Source organism: Eupeodes corollae, chromosome 1, assembly GCF_945859685.1.
Source record: "Eupeodes corollae chromosome 1, idEupCoro1.1, whole genome shotgun sequence".
Classification (NCBI taxonomy): Eukaryota; Metazoa; Arthropoda; class Insecta; order Diptera; family Syrphidae; genus Eupeodes; species Eupeodes corollae.
Genome location: NC_079147.1, coordinates 77410797 through 77428406, shown reverse-complemented (window position 1 = coordinate 77428406; position 17610 = coordinate 77410797). Strand labels below are relative to the sequence as shown.

General features: G+C 37.7%; 1 protein-coding gene across 6 annotated transcripts in view; it reads right to left on the bottom strand.

Moving 5' to 3' along the window:
- Positions 1–17610, bottom strand: part of LOC129940018 (uncharacterized) — a 286224-nt gene that overhangs the window by 36462 nt on the left and 232152 nt on the right. For 3 of the 6 annotated variants that reach the window (XM_056048240.1, XM_056048238.1, XM_056048239.1), the window contains 3 exons: positions 14842–17314; positions 11170–12232; positions 2279–6084 (listed from right to left, as the gene is read on the bottom strand). In XM_056048240.1, coding sequence (XP_055904215.1) covers positions 2450–6084; positions 11170–12232; positions 14842–17280 — 7137 coding nt within the window. In that variant the 5' untranslated portion in view covers positions 17281–17314 and the 3' untranslated portion in view covers positions 2279–2449. Of the gene's footprint in view, positions 1–1007; positions 1146–1274; positions 1667–2278; positions 6085–11169; positions 12233–14841; positions 17315–17610 lie in introns of those variants that run through there. The other 3 variants (XM_056048242.1, XM_056048241.1, XM_056048243.1) reach the window with 2 other exon arrangements.

The window sequence follows — 17610 nt, the reverse complement described above, 5'->3', positions numbered from 1 at the left end:
AACTGTCAAATTTCTTTTTTTGATTTTGTTGTGACAGGAGATTGACAATTCAACTTATCGCCTTCCAATAGATATTCCAGTCAAAATTGTTTGGGAATTGAACTTATCGGGTTCAGTTACAAAAACCCTTGGAATACAGACGCCTTTCTTGAAGGAGAACGCAAATTTTTTTTTCAACTGTCAATTTTTTTTTTATTTCGTTGTGAGAAAAGATTGACAGTTCAAGTTATCGCCTTCCAATAGATATTACAGTAAAAATTGTTATGGAATTGAACTTATCGGGTTCAGTTACATAAACCCTTGGAATATAGACGCCTTTCTTGAAGGAGAACGCAAATTTTTTTCAACTGTCAAATTTCTTTTTTTGATTTTGTTGTGACAGGAGATTGACAATTCAACTTATCGCCTTCCAATAGATATTCCAGTCAAAATTGTTTGGGAATTGAACTTATCGGGTTCAGTTACATAAACCCTTGGAATACAGACGCCTTTCTTGAAGGAGAACGCACATTTTTTTTTGAACTGTCAATTTTTTTTTTATTTCGTTGTGAGAAAAGATTGACAGTTCAAGTTATCGCCTTTCAATAGATATTCCAGTCAAAATAGTTTGGGTTCAGTTACATAAACCCTTGGAATATGGTTCAGGAATTACCAATTTCATTTAAGGTCCATCCACACCTCAGCAGAAGATAATGTTTCATTTTTTTGCCTGGTCTTAAGGTCCTAATAGATTTCAATCTTTATTGATTTAACTGTCATGTTAAAACGTCATTTTTAGACACTTGATTGGAAAAATGAATTTTAAAGCTTTTTATCAATGCCTAAAACATAGAACCATTTGAACAGTACGGAATATAACCTTCACCAATATTTATATATTATAAACCCAATATGTTACTGAATTATAAAGCTTCCAAATTTTCACCAATTACACCAATGGTTAGTTAAAATTTAATGCGCATAGTTTTCAATTTAAGATTAAAAGAAAAAAAAGATAATATTTCAACCTGAATTTCATGAATATCGGTGCAACATTGCTCAATAGCACGAGCTGTATTACTGTTTTGCCGACGCAATTGGATCAATAACAAAACCAATTCTTCATGGGTGCGACTCAATAAGTCTCCAGCTGATACGTCCAGATTCTGTATTACATATATGTTTATGTTTTTAAGTCAAAACAAATATTTATAAAAATAAAATAAAAATTTAAATGTTTAATCAAGGATATCACAAAGTTTAAACTGACATTTAAACATTAAAAAAAAACTTACCCTCATTTGAGAACTTGTTTCACGTTCAAGAAGATCAATCTCAGCTCGACTTCCAACTCGTCTTATTGGATGATATCCATTGGTTTCCCTGTAGGCATTATTTGCTGCTGCATTGATATCATAGCTGCTGCCTCTAAAGTCCATTGGTATTCCAGACGCAATGCCCGCCATTGGGGTGGAAGTTGACATTAGTTTTTGTTGAGCGTACAAATTTCGATCACGTTCAGTTGACAGTTGTGTAGTTTTGGCGTATTTGGCATCCAATGCGTTGCCGTAATACGAACTGGCTAGTTTAGAAATTTGTTCATAGTTTAACATTTGATCAGATGGATCTGGTTTAACTGTCAAATTGCCTTTAGGTATATTGCGTACATTTCGAACAGATATAGATGCTGAAAAGTTTTTAAAATATGTCATTATTATGACAGGTATATTTTAGTTCGCAAAACTCTATAAAATTAAGCCAAATGAATTTTTAAGAGGATTTCTATTGGTCAGCTGTCAGATTAATGACAGTTGGACATTCAAAAACCTTCAAACATTCAATTGGCTAATTGTAAGACATTAAAGCAGTCACTACACTAATTTTAAAAACTATGCTAAAAAAGTATAAATCAATGCTTGAAATGCGTTTTGAATTGACATTTGCGAAGGCATGACAGCTTTATATTTGAACCGCAATGTTTAAAGAAATTATCCGGACAGTATTGAAATAGTTCGGATCTTGTTTCATTCATTTGAAGCACTTTTAAGTTCAAAAACCTGAACTGTCATGCCATCGAATTTTATATTCATATTAAATTAAACAAAATAAAATATAAATTAAATAAACTTATCTAAACTTAAAATAGAGTAAGTGATTATAAAATAAATAAAAAATCTTACCAATTGGTGGTGAACAAAAATATTGAAACAAAAACAAAAAGTGTGTGACTTGTGTGATAGTAGGTAAGTATTATAAATAGTAGTAGAAGTAGTAGTGTGTAGTTTTTGCAAGTGTCATATTATATTTCAACAACAACAAAAACTTATTATTTTATTTTAAATCTTTCTTTTTACAATTTGCTTTTTACAAAAATAAAAATTATGAAACCATGCTTTATTTTTTATTGTGGCTTGGATTTGGCTTTTCGTTTATATGTTTTTGTATTTCTTATTCCACATTTTTGAAGTTATTATTTAAACTTTTCCTGGGTATAGATGTTGGCGAATGTGACAGTCTTTGTTTTGACATTAGGTGGTGGTTGGTCTTGTTGTGTCAAATTTGATTGTTGGTGTTCTATGTGCGATTGGTTTTCACCACCGCTACTGCTATGCCCAGTTTCAATCAAATTACTTTTTGGTGAATTTGACTTTTCAACACCACTTAAAATGCCAGATCTAACTGAGGGCTGGGCATTATTGCCGCCATTGTTGCCACTATTTTTCATCAAGCCACTTGACATTGAATCCCATTGTCTTATGGTTTCTCGATCGATTTCGGCTGATTTTCTGGAATAGTTCGAACCTCCACTATCTTCACGCAGCACTTCATAAACGTCATCCATTGCTGCTGCTAATTGCACATACACGTCGTTTTCATCTTTATCATCGGATGTTTTTGTCATTGTTGTCGTAACGATCGGGCTTTCACCAATGGTATCACTCAGGCGTGTTTTATAAGACGATCGGCCTGAAATATTATCATTGACATAGGTAACGTCTCGAGATATCTTGACCTTGGGCTGCATTGGATATTTGAGATTTGGTTCAGCTGACAGCGTCTTTGGTTGAATACGATCCAATTCGTCCATTGATCGTGCATGTCTCTGTGAGACTCGACGCAAACTCTCCCGCCAGAGGGCGTCCTCTTCCCAAAGTTGCTCACCGGCTCCGCTAAGGCCTGAAAGTTTCGATCGATTATTCAGTTCTGTAACACGATCAGTATTAATGTGCTTGCTTAAATTAGCCTCCACCGAGGGAAGTGGTGAGGATGTATTGGATGTAGATGCAAAAGATGAAGACATTTGACGTTGATGATGAATTGAATGATCAAAGCTCTCAGCCAGTGGCTCTCCACTGATCTTAAGACTCTTGCCATCACTATAGCTTAACTTTTCTATGATTGTTTTTGTTTTATATAAATTCTTATTATCGATGGATTGATCCTTTTCTGTTAAAATATCAACCGAGAGTGACCTAACTGAGCCTTTCATACTGTTATTATCAACTATCACAGGGTTTGTTGCTTTGCTAATTGGATTGTGAATATGGGAGATTCCGGTCGCTGATCTGTGGGGCCCTATCGCAATATCACGTTTGTTGTTGAGAGTGATTGGACTTGCAAGTTCCCGACTACTTGTCAGTTCTGAGTAGTAGTAAGGAGCTGATTGCTCTGAAATATTGCTATTGTTTCGACTATGGATAGGAGTGATCTGGTTCAGATCGAAAGCTGTACAAAAAGATGTCTGATCAAGATCGACCGATGATAAGGTTACGCTTTTAGCAGTTTCAGCTGTAAATGTCGTTCCAGGGATGGATGTCAAGCCCGAACTCATTATTACATCGTCCGAGGCGCACTGGGCATCGTGCAATGAGAGATTTTTCTCCTTAAGGAGTGATTGCTGTGGATGTTCCTTGTCCCCTTCGAGCTTTTGCAAAGAGTCCGTCGATGAGACAAAATTGATGTTGCCGTAAAAATGCTCATCGCCCTTGTTGCGGAATATTTCTGGGGGTTTTATCAGATTTCCGATTATACCGCCCATGACTCCAGTACCGGTTGTGTCATTCATAAGATTCTTGTCAGAGTTCTGGTATATGTAAAGATCATTCGTAGTTTGGAGATGATTCAAATATGAATCTAGATCTGTTGTATTCATTGTCTCCTCAAACTGTTCACTCATTGACTCTATTTCACTTATAGATTCCTCAGAAAGGGGTCGACGACTTCGCTGTCTCTCCAGCTCTGAGTCTGAACCTTGCCGATACCTATACTCGACAGAGTCTGTTTCACTGCTGTCACCAGTTGTAAGTTTCTGAGGTAGAGAGCTGTTCGACTGGTATCGTGGGCTTGACACAAACGACGGCGAATTATTCTTGAGCTTATTGTACAGATCAAAGTCTGATGACGTGTTCGAACTGTTGTCCGTCTGAATGCTATAATTCGAATCAGATAGGGTTCTTTCGTGATTTTTCAAAATCGGAGTTTTGAGTCCGCGAATTTTCAAAAATTGATCTGGAAGTGACAGACGTGAGCTCTTCAGACCTTCCGGTTTACTTATGTTCAACGACGAGTTACTCGAGTGGATTTTCGGAATCTGATCGAAGGAGATATTGAACTTTTCTTTGCGTTTCACTGTGTCATAGTGTTCGGATGAAAATATCTCTTCGGTGTTTAATTCTTCCATAGGTGGAGGTGACAAGGGTATCGGTGGTGGGGAGACAATTTCACTGTCTGAACTTTCAGCACAATTTGCTAAAGGTGTAGTGGCTCCGAGATAGTAAGATGCCGGTCGAAATGTATCCGAGAGACTGAAACGCGACCTCGACCTCATTTTTGTGCTATCAGGGTTCTTAGATGACTCATCATCTGCATCGGAGCTATCGCTGCTCATAATGGTGCTTTGTGAAGGCTTGAGAATATCTGGAAGGTCTTTTCGTTTGTTCTGTGCTCGTTCTGAAGATTTTTTCGACTTTTTCTTCAAGGTATCGGTAGACTTTTTGAGGGTATCAGTGTTCTTAGCCTTCTTGAGTGTGGATTTTCCAGAGACTGGGGTTTCTTCTGGCAATGGCAATGTTTTGCTCAAAGATAGTTCCATATAAACTGGTTCAGGGACAGTCTGAGCTGGTTTTTCTGGCTTTGCTTTGGTATTGGCTAATACGCACACTACCTCGTAGTTCGAGTTCGAATTATCTTCAAGCCCTTTTGTCATTTCCACATAGGGATTCTCTTCCTCGGCAGTGGAGTCATTCAAACCTGCAAAAACCAAACTTGCCGACGGGCTAAGGACATTGCGCTTTGGTGTCATGGGAAGATAATGGTCTTCCGCAGGGCTTGGCAGAGTTGGGGGATCATTTTCGTAAAACTGCTCTGCTGACGGATCGTCCATAAGAAGGCTGTTGACAGACCCGTTTTTCTCATCATTTTTTAGGCTAGTTGGTGTGGGGGCTGTTTCCGAATCGGCTAGGGCTTCGTCTAGATCATCGTCGGTGTACTCACAAGTTGTTTCATTTTCGACATCTTCTTCATCTGAATCTTCGTCCTTGGCTGGATTCTCCACTGATTCCTGCACATCTTTTGACCGCGAGGATTCTTCAGGTTTCTCCGAATCTTTCTTGTCACCGTTTTTCGAGTCTATCAAAACATTCTCGTAGTTCTTACTAGCTGAAGTGGTGGCTTCTAGAATCTTGGGCTTGTAAACAGGCACATACGACGAAACTGAATAATCATCGAGCTGCAGACTTGAGCTCAGCTCTTTCTTCGGCATTGCCGGTGAGTTTCGTTGCGGTAATGCGGGTGGTGGCGGTTCTAATAATTTATCAGAGCCGTCAGCATCGATCTTTTTCAAACTATGGGAAGGGCTTTCTAAAATGGGCTTAGGGCTAGCTTTTGTGTTATTTGTATTTGGACTTTGTACACTACTATTTGGATTATTATTTTGTGGTTTCAAGCTATAGGTGGCATTTTTTAATAATTGATTGTTGCTTGTCTTATTCGAGCCTATGTCTATTGCACTTTTGTTTGTTTTTTGTTCAATTGTATACATTGAGGATGAGGGAGTAGAAGTAGTTGGAGTAGTAGACCTTCCTGCCGGCGGTTTCTCGGACCCATCTGACGAAATTATACATAACAAATAAATTTACAGAGAAATTATAACAAAAAAAAATTGTGTGTATTTTTAAAAGTTAATTTTGTAGTGAAATTGATTTATAAACAAAAAATTAAGGTAGGTACGTAATGAAATGAAAAACTACATGAATACGAAATTATTTAACCTCGATTTTAATTTAAAAGAAAAATACCAACACCTCTGAGGAAAAATATAACGATTTGAAACCCACACCAATTTTGTTTACTCTACACCCTTATGTACCCCATTTTCTACTTTTTGTTTTTGAAATTTCAAAAATACGTGATCCGACTTCATGCAAAAGATCTAATGATTTATTTGGTGTTTGTTTTGTATAATAAAATATTTTATAGAAAGTGATTTTCAGAGTTTGTTGCTGGTTTTGGACTCTACTCAATTTCTTTTCAAATCTATTGTTTAAATTTATTTCTTGTTGTGTTAACAGGGTTAAAATACAATGGTGTTAAATAAAATTAAAATGATAAAAAATTAAAATAATAATAATAATTTTTGGCGCGCACGGCAGGAAGGTATAGTTAACAATTTTGCTGTTGTTGTTTTTTATATTGTTTCAGAATAATAATAAGAAAAAAATATTTTATTTTGTTAAAACTAAACTAAAAAAATAGAAAAATCAAATTTCCAGAAAAAAAAACATAAATTATTAAACACAGTAAGTGGGATGGGGTTCTAGAGAAACAAATACAAAAAGAGTTAAAATCTACAAATATCAAACTAAATAGTGTTAGTAATATATTGTTGCTAAATTTTTACCGACTCTTGGAAAAAGTGCACAATCAAAAAGTTATAAGTCTTTGTTTAAATTTCTATTAGATTTTATTCATATTTTTATTGTGTTGTAAGCCCAACATATTAAGGTTGGTGCGCATTTCAATTAACCGCTGTACAATTTCTAAGAATTTCAATTAACCGCTGTACAATGTCTGAGGTTGGTACATATTTCAATTTACCGCTGTACAACGTCTAGGTTTTGACATTAACAAATACATTTTATGATTATAATTATAAGTTTTTTTTTGTAGATTTTAAATAACTCGGAGATCATTTTTTACGGTTACTATTTCGAATTTGTTGATTGAACAAATTTACCTGATGATAATATGAGAACAGTCAATGGATACAATTTGTGACACACTTAAATGGAACACATTTACAATAAAAGCAGAACTGACGTTTTATTATATTTATTAAGTAATACAACAATAATGTTCGATATTTGTTTTATGTGGGTTAGTTTCAGAAATCTAATATTTAGTTTTTACTATGGCGGATAGATGGCTATTTTGTGTTGTAAATGGTAGGGTAGTGTGAAATGGCAAAAGATGGATTTTACCATAGCAAATGATCCTTATGGGTAATCTTACGAAAATAAAACGATGTAGATTCAAGTCATACAACTTTCATACAGGCATCACTCTTTTTCTTAAGTTTATTAACTTTTCTGCCTTTTATTCTTGCAAATGCAGTTCACACTGCCTTACCATTTGAAAGACAAAATAGCCATCTAGCCGTCATAATTAAAACTTGCTTTTAGGTTTAAAAATTGACTCAGATAGGAACCAGGATCACAATTTGTTGTATAAAGTGTGAAAAGATGCAGCTTAGTTCAACAATGTAGGGGCGCAAAATTAAGTTTAGGGATATAAAAGCATTTTATGAAAATGGCCGTTCAAATTATTAAAGTACATACTTAAAAACGAATCACTCTTTTACCTTAGTGGATTCGTCAAAACCTGAATTGTGTCATTAAGTGATAGTTAAGAAGATGATGCATCAAGCTGCAGTGCCTGTTAAAGGGGAAGAAGGCCATAATTCTTCGACAGTGAAGACGGCAATGCAGTTACGATGAATGGTATCACCTATCGTGAAATGACAACGTACTTTTTTGGCCAGAAATTAAGCATTTAAAGCTGGACAGCTAACAAAACAGTGTATCTTTTGGGAAAAAAATTAAATAGTTATAGCCTTGATGTGGCTTGAAAACATTGAACTGCTTTCTTTGGGAACATTTAAAAGAAAAGGTGGACTTTAAATAAACCAAGAAATATACAAGAACTATATAATGCGATAATCCATCACATCAACATCTTTAGACCTTAATTATTCCTCGCTATTATTTAAAATATAAAAACTAGAACTTTGCCGATTCATTGTTTGACACGTTAGACATGTTTGATATAAAACAAATTAAGGAAGTTTTTTGAGTTTCTTTTTTAAGTAACAATTAATATCTTGTGTCTGGGTGGACAACTCACAACAATCAGTTTTCAAGAATAAATGAAATCACAAAACACAAAGGTAATTCAAAATGACAATTGGAACCACACAATTTATTTTTGACAGATGAAGTTACCAGCATCATAATTTGCCTAATAGGGCTGAGCAAGCAACTTTAACTGGCTGAACACAATGGATACGTAGTTGCGAATGGTATAGTTGTCAAAATATTGAATACAAACAAATTGAACGTTACGAACACAACGCAACGCAGCAATTTTGACATTTAAAAATTTATGAAAAATATAGTATCTGTCAATGCTCTTTAATCTTGATTGTGCTTTCGTAGTTAAATATGAAGGGATGAAAACGAAAAAATATTTAAGCGATTTGCGAACGAAGGTGAGGAACTTGTCCAACAAAAGATATCAAATGCCAATAAGATGCATGCCATTAGTTGCGTGCATTACAGGCACGTACAAAATAGTACGTACGACATTTTTTGACAACTTTTTTAAATGCAGCATGTAGGTTTAATTAGAGTTGCCTATTGTCTAGTTACTTGTTAATGGCAACTCACGACAACTAACAACCGGCAGAAATGTGGTGATGTCTTGTTAATGGCAATGTGGCCAATTTCTTAATAATGTACATATATCTTTTTAAATTGTCTGTTGCCAACAAAAATTGCCCGTGTAAATGCTCTTATACCTTTTTCTGCGTTTAAATTTGCTTTCGGTCTTAGTGAAAACTTTTTGTTTGTAATTTGCTCTGGGTGCGTTCATTGTTTTAAAATGTTCAAAATATTTAAATTTTCAGAGATTAAACAGAAGACCACGAGCAGCAGCCATGGAAATATGAAATGTCAGATGTTTTCTTAAAATGAGTGAATGTCACATTTCTACCTTTGTTTCGCTTATTGTGGAAAAAAAAAATATGATATTAAATTAAGTAAGGAGTCCATGTTTTTACATTTGATAACCATTTTCTTATGTGAATTTTTAAGCTTTGCATGAACTGTCATTTTTGAAAGTTAATTAAATTTCGTTTCATTTCACTCCTACGAAGTTATTTTTTTCCAATTTGATAGAAGTTGTTTCCCGTAATGGCTAAACTACAAGCAAGCGTCAGGTCGGTAGGATCTTCATCGTTTTTTACTGACTTTACGATATTACGATATCAGGTGTCATAAAGCGTGACATAAGAATTTGGAAAGAATAACGTATGTATATTCAAAACTCGTTTGTTTAGAAGAAAGTTTACTTATTTGTTATATTTTTTTTATAAATAAAACAACAGAAGGGAAGCCACTGCTGATATTTACAGATTCTGACAACTCAACAGCTGTAAAAAAATGTTTACAAACAAAATATTTGCTCTTTGGAGGAATGAAATAATAGAAATGTCATTCAAAGAAACCTCGAAGCAGGCCCACCGTAACGCAGACGAAGCTGAAGCGTGTTTGTAATTCTGCTATTACGAGTTCAGCCATAGAAATTCAATGCATTCTATCACAATGAAGGTTTGCCCTTACGTTTCGTTTGACAATCGTAAGGAAAAGAACGTAATGTAACATAATGTGACTCCAAACGGAAGCTCTAGTTCAATTATCTGAACATTTGCTTTGTCTGACAGCTCAACAGATGTAAAAAATGTCAACAAAGAAAATATTTGCTCTTTGGAGGGATAAAATAATAGAAATGTCATTCAAAGCAACTTCGAAGCAGGTCCACCGTAACGCAGACGAAGCTGAAGCGTGTTGGTGATTCAGCTATTATGAGTTCAGCCATAGTAATTCAATGCATTCTATCACAATGAAGCTTTGACATCACGTTTCGTTTGAAAATCGTAAGGCAAGGAACTTAACGTACGTAATGTGACTCCAAACGTAAGCTCTGGTTCAAATTTGTTGACCATTTTCTTTTTCTGACAGCTCCACAGCTGCCTGTTCATTTACTTCAACTGGGAATTTATATCTTTAAAAATATATCAATGTTTTAGATAAAAATGGTTTTTTCTTTATTTGTTTCTTATTTTCCGTTTTGTTAAAATTTCGATATTTTACCAACCGATTGATTTAAAAAAAACGCTTTTCCATCCATACCAAAAGCATCTCTTGACCGAATAATTTTTCTTTTCGTTAAGGCTTGACATACAAAATCAAAAAAATAAAACAAATCGTATTTCACTTAACAGTTTTTCTCGAAGTTGATAAGTGCTCCCTCTAGTTCTCAACCTTTCACTTAAAATAAATATAAAACAGAAAAAAGCCTCCTGGCTTCTATTTTTTTCTTTTTCCAAATCGAAGTCACTTTGAAAATATACTTTTTCCAAGTGAAACAAATCGACTTAAAAAAAATATATAAATATCCCAAGAGTAGGTAAAAAATAAAAAAAAATAAACAAAATAGAAAGTAAACGTGAAAAGATGTTTAACAAAAGGCGTGCACACAAAATACAGAAAAAGAAAATGAACATAAAATAAGGAAGTTAAGGATTGCTACAGCATAGGCGCATGAATAAAAAGTTTTCAAAAAAAGTCCTTTTAACACAAACAAATAAAAACAACACTCAAAAATGCACCAACAACAATGACATACAAAACATTTAAAAAAACGAAAAGAATTGAAAAATAAAAAAAACGAACTACCAAAAAGCATACAATATTTAGTGGAAAGAATGTCATTTTGTTTACCGAAGTCTTAACGGGGTTACATACGATTTATTTATATGCAAGCATTTTAAATAAACAAATTTAAAGTTAAAATTAATATTTTATTGAATTTAAGAGAAAATTAAAAAAAAACTGTATGAAAAAAAGGACTCACCTTCGTCATCGGATGAAAAGCTATTATAACCGGCATTGGCATGTGTTTCGGAACGACTTCTTTGTATGCCAGAAACTCCCCCTACCATCGTAACGGCAGAACTATTGCCAATATTCATGTTCTGGGGGCCGATGGTAGCGCCACCTGCATGCTGTTGGCTGACATTATTGCCTGCCGCCACTGCCACCGCTGCCGTCGCTGATCCTGTCGCAAGGATGTTCGGATTGCTGCCTAGCTTTGTCATCAACGTTGCCGAACCACTCTGTTGCATACCTTTGCGGGTGAGTGGTGATTGGAGCATTCTTTGCTTCCATTCAAGCAGACGCTTCATTGATTCCTCACGTTTTCTTTCGCCGTCCTGGTGAGAGGATGTCGGCGTGCTGGGTGCATCTTCGTCCCTATTGTTACGGGGCAACCGGGCGCTGGCTGACCTCAAAAACTGTTCATGCTGGCTCGGAAGCTGTTGAGAGCCCTGATGATGGTGTTGAGGGCGCAAATGAATGCCACTGCCGACGATGTCCTTGCTGATGGCACTGTTGCTCACACCACGACTCATTCGTGGCACACTCGAAGTCCCCTGATTTATGGCCGCCTCTTGGAGAAGTTCGTTTCGTTTGTAGGCTCGTTCGTAGGGATTCTCATAGCCAATTGTGTGCATGCCACTTGGACTTGGGTAGGCTGAAGTGTATCCATAAGCAGAGGCTGGGGCCGGTGGTGGTGGCTGCTGCTGGTGCTGTTGTTGTTGTTGTTGGTGCTGCTGCTGCTGAAGCTGTTGGGGCTGGGCCGTCTGAGGACTTTGCAGATAAAGAGCACTTTGTCGCATTTTTTCAGCATAGCTCGCCTCTGAGTAGTAGAAACTGTCTGGCGCACGGTTGATGTCCAAGCTCGATTTGGGTCGTGGGGCACGTATGGCATCTGGTTTGATGGCACCGCCAGTTGATGATGTTGCCGCAGCCGCTGCTGCTTCAGCTCTGGCCTCGTATTCTAGAAAATCAGCAGAGTGCGGTCGTATGATCGATGCTGTTGATGGTCTTGTACGCAAGTTTGTGCTGCTTCCAGTTGCCTATAGTGTATACCAAAGGTATACGAAAGAAAAAGTAAAAGAGTAGTAAATTTGTCATAAAGAGTCCTTTGGGGAAATTAGCAAAAAAAAGAAGACCACTCATTTGCCGTATCATAGGATTTTAACCAAATGGGATTTGCTGCATTTCCGGAGACCAAATTGGAACACAAATGCGGACAGCGGAGAATGAATGTTTCTGACCCTCTTTTCAACACACTCCCTTATGTATGGGGGAATTAAGCAATCACAAATGAATCTTAAACTTTGGCCTCTTGGTTTTTTCTTTGATAAAAATAAACCTAAAGGGGTTGAGTTCTCCAGCTAGCTTCACGTCCACATACCTGTCACTCTAACTCCTGTTTTTCTTGTCACTTTGTTTTTGGGATCAACCCTATGGCACGCGCGGTGATTAGTATGGAATTGTAACGTTTTTGTGGGCTAAAAATGAAGCAACAACCCCCACCTTCTAACCATATACACCATGTCCTGAAAATGCCTCGCTCCTTGCTTACAAAAAAAGAGCTTTAAATGCAACAAGGAAAATCTTTGGTTTGGTTTGTAAAAATGTGTGTTAAGGGTTGGTGGGTTTGGGTTGTGTAACAATTTTCTTCATTCTTACGTTTCTTTTGTTTGTGCCAGTTTTTACGACGAGTATAATCCCCACGTTGATTAATTTTCAGGAAACGTATAGAATAGATTAAGGAGGACGGTTAGAGGGTGGTGTATTATATATTTTCCCTTAAATTGTAGCTTCGAGGCGGTCAGCAGATGGGTGTAACATTCCGGTGCACTTTTGTTTAATGCAATTTTCGGGAGAAAACAAAAAATAATGTATACCGGATGTACATATGGTCGTATCCTTATACACAACTTCTTGAATGAATTTTGTAATTTATCTAAGGGCATGTTACAGTTAAAGTAATATTGTTGGGAGGTGGTGGTTTAAACGAGAAACGAGTAAGGAAAAGTGTGTTAGCAGAGCGATTTTGTATTGGTTTTGTTGGAGCGGGGAGGTTAGGGAATTTGAGTAAGGAGGGTTCTAAAAAAGTTTAATGTTGTAAAATTTATGGCAAAACAAGAAAAAGGATATGGGTTACAAAGAATATTAAAAAGGAAGTTCAACTTTTAATCTCATGGAAGATACCAAGCGAAAGCTAATTAATGTTTTGAATATAGATTTTTTTTCAAATTAAATTAAAAAAATCTACCTTAAGAAGTCATCGAATAAGTTAATTAAAAATGATGGTTTGAGTTTCGGAAAATCATTCCGTACCTTGAAAGATCCGAAGTAATTTTTACTCAAGGAGGAATCTATATTTTATATTATTATAAATGAAAAAATCAGTTCGTTTGTGTGTTTGTTTGTTTGTTTGTCCGTCCTTCACGTCACAACGGCGCAATATTAGGACTTGATTTTTGGTGTGGAGGTTGGTACAATGCTTAAGAGTGTCCTTGACTACTTTTTACCACGGTTAAATATCTAATTTTCAGCTTCTTCCAGCAGAACCGACGGTATCACTTTTTACTAGATATTCGATGTATTTTTTTGAGAGCAATAATAACAAGTATATCATTAGGTGCTTCCTCTTTTTGGACCTACCTTCGTTGCCTATCCTTAGGAGTTTCTGATTATGACATTAACGCACGGAACTATTGTAAAATACTGTTAAAAACGGGAGATGTGCTGTTAAAAACAGAGGCCAAGGGCTATGTGACACTTACGGAATTTTTGTAATTTAGTGCATAGTTGTTCCGAACTTATTGCTACTATTCTACACTATACCATACATGACGATCAATATTTCTGTCAAATAGCTATTTTAGCATATATTTATATTGGAACATATTAGATGAAGTCGCAGAACATAGGAGGGAGTATTTGTGAGCAGACAATGGAGTTGTTTATAAAGCGTATTCATTGAAAAAAAAGTAATAAGTGTTGCATCGCAAAACGCTGCATAGCCGCCATTTTGAAATAAAACACTTCAAAAAATTCTTACAAGCAGTCAGTAACAAGTTTAATAACAACCCGTTTCTATAATCTAGAAAGTATTTCACAAGTAAACACGGGACATTTATCTGTCAAAAATAGAAATGTGACAGTTGATAGTTTAAAATAAGTCATTGATAAGTTGTGACAGCTTTCAATTTGTGATTCTATGTTTCTTGTCTTCCCTTCTAACTTAGCAAATCTTCCACCTGGTCAGGAATATATTTTTAGTTAATTGCCCGGAAAATAGGACCTCACTTATTGTGTATTTATTTTTTAGCGCTATGTTTTCTATGTTATTTTGCAGTTTCCATGAAGCACTAAAAACATAGAAGAAGGTGACAGTTTATAGTTTAAAATAAGTCATTGATAAGTTGTGACAGCTTTCAATTTGTGATTCGATGTTTTTTGTCTTCGCTTCCAACTTAGCAAATCTTCCACTTCGTCAGGAACATACTTTCAGAAAATTGCCCAGAAAATGGCCTTTTTCTTACTGTTCCAAATTAAATTTTTTAGCGCTATGTTTTTTATGTTTTTTTTAAGTTTTTATAAAAAACTCAAAACATAGAAAACATTGCACCATAAGAACAAAGCATTATATTTACGAAAAAAAACTTACCTCTAAATGGTTTGGTGTATATCTCGATGGCATCGGTGGAACATGTTTGGTGGTATCATAAGTTGGCGGGCTCATGGGTCTTCTATACGCATTACCCACTGCCGCCGCTGCAGCTGCTCCCGGCATTTCTTGTGGTTGTGGTGTCTTACATTGTGTCAAATTGTAAATATCCTCATAATCCGAAAACGGACGATTTTTAGATCTTCCATAGGCGTCGGGTGTCCTTCGTTCGGCATTGGCATAGCCCATCACTGCTTGATTGGGCGGATACCTCTGTTGGATTATTTTCTGCATGTAAAGTTCGCGTTCGCCATAGATGTCATCGCCAATGCTACGCGATGGCATACGCATCAATTGTTCTTCCAAATCGACACCCTGATGGCTATAACCCCCAGTTGTTCCGGGAATATTTTGTGGCAAAGAACCACCTGATGGCTGTGAACTGTATTCGTTCGAATGATATGGCGATTGACGGTTGGCGTCCATGGCTAATTGTTGCATTTGATTGGCTAAATTGTCTGTGGAGTTTTGCATTCTCAGCGAGGACGTTACATTGCCAGTTCGTGAGTCATAAATGGCATGGTGTTGTTGGGAACGTTGCATTTGTTGGAGTGAGGGTGACATGACGGCATTGTTTCGTCGGGCTGAGTGCTGTTGCTGGCTTTGGCCATGCTTGCGACTTGCACTTCCTTCGTTATCGACTGAGTGTTCGGGACTTGGCGACGAATAGCCGCCGTCGTTGATCCGTCGAGGCTTGGGTGGAGCATTGGCGTACAAAGGTTGGGCGCCATTGTCCGAGGCTGGGGTTACCGGACCCTGACTCAGACTGAGCTTGCTTTGTTGTGATTGCAGTGTATGAATACCAGAGTCACTGTTGTCGGCACTCTGATTAAGTGAAGACACACTTGGCTGTGATGTCTGGTCGGATTCACTACTGGCTTGCATCATTGTGGCAGCGGTGAGGGCTCGGACCCACTGAATCATCGCCTCGGCTGTTTCAGCTGCCAGCCAATAGGTGCGCATGTTGGTGTGCTCGCACTTGAAGGCATATTTTCGGTAGATCTTATCTTCCGGCAAACAAGCGGACACTTTGTACGATGGAAGCAAAATCGATCCCAAAAGCTTTTCCTCCTCCGGGCCTTTGTAATAATACAAACAATACTCGGCCAAAACAAACCACCGTTTACGCCATACCTTTAGACCATCAGAGCCCTGTTTGTACAACCACCCCGACATCGCCACCGGGGATGTGGGAGGACGTTTTGTTATTGGGGATTTTATTGCTTGTATCGAACCAGAACTCTTCTTCCTATCCAGCTGCGAGTGGGCTGCTGAGGTGGATGTTGCTGAGGGGCTTTTGGTCAAACTGTCGTCGCTGCTTGGTGTTTTAGCGGGTGTCTTATTGCCAGGTGCCCCGGAGATTTGAGTCTGACATGCTTGATTCACAACGTGGCCAGGATGATTTTGCTGAATGTACACGGGACTGGGTTCGCTGCCTGGAGTGATGCCACTCATATCGCCCTTCAATGGTGGTGCTGCCTTTTGTCTCGCGGACTGACCATTGTCTTGCAGCTGTTGCTGATTCGACAATAGCTGATGATGCTGCTTTTGTTGTTGTTGTTGCTGCTGTAATTGCTGCTGCTGTTGTTGTTGCTGTTGTTGGAGCTGCAATTGCAGTTGCAGCTGATGCTGCTGTTGTGCGTAGAGGCTGGCTTGATCCTGATGGAAGTGCTTTGAGTTGGGGGCGACTTTCGAAGGACCTGGCGCCGGCTGGAATTGACTGCTAAGGTTAAGTGTCGATGGTGGCACAGTTCGATGTGAGGATGAAGCTGAGTGAATCGGTGACTGTTGCTGCTGGGGCGATGACATCATACTCGAACTCTGACTCATGTGGTAGTGACCCTGCGGAACTGGCGGATTCAATGCCTGGCGCATGGCGAATGTCCTCTGCTGATGCACCAGGGCTTCATTTTGAGTTTGGATTTGAGCTTGGATTTTGGCCTGCTGCAGCTGTTGGTATTGCTGCTGCAAGGCTGTGACTGGATTATGTTGATGCTGACTGCTTGCAGTTTGATATAATGGCCGTCCGGCTGCTGCGGACATTTGATATGTTCGCTCTGGGGGAGTCTGGTAGATTTGTTCGCCAGTGAACTGCTGCTGATGGTAGGCCGTGGTTTTGAGCATGTGCTTTCCCTGAGGTTGCATATCGATAGGTGTGAGCTGTGATCCACTGGAACTGGGTGATTGTTGCTGTTGCTGCTGTTGGTACATTGTCTGATGGCCACCTCCATGATATTGCAGATGATGATTCTGGAAGACAGGCGAATGCGCCGATGTCCGATAGTCGGCTATGTTAGTTTGATACGATAGGGGTACTTTCTTTTGTGGAGCTAGATGGGAGTTGGCTTGCTGCAGTTGTTGCAGCTTTTTGCTATCCATGGTCGCTGCGTTGAATAGTGGTGGAGAATCCAACCTGAAAGAAGACGAAAAAAACAATATTTTTATCTATGCGGCAACATAATAAATAATGAATGGATGAATTGAAATTGCGTAATTATTATCATGCAGGTAAGAGCACATGCGATGTGCCCCCATTTCTCATTCTTCATACTTACAACGCATCGTAAATGAATGAATGGAATCATTTAATTGCTCATAATTGATTGATAACATGGAGGGTTTTGCATGGGAGATATTTTCATATGCAATCAACTTGTGGTGAGGGCAGGAACATAAATGCATATGGAAAGTAAGGAAATGTATGTTCCC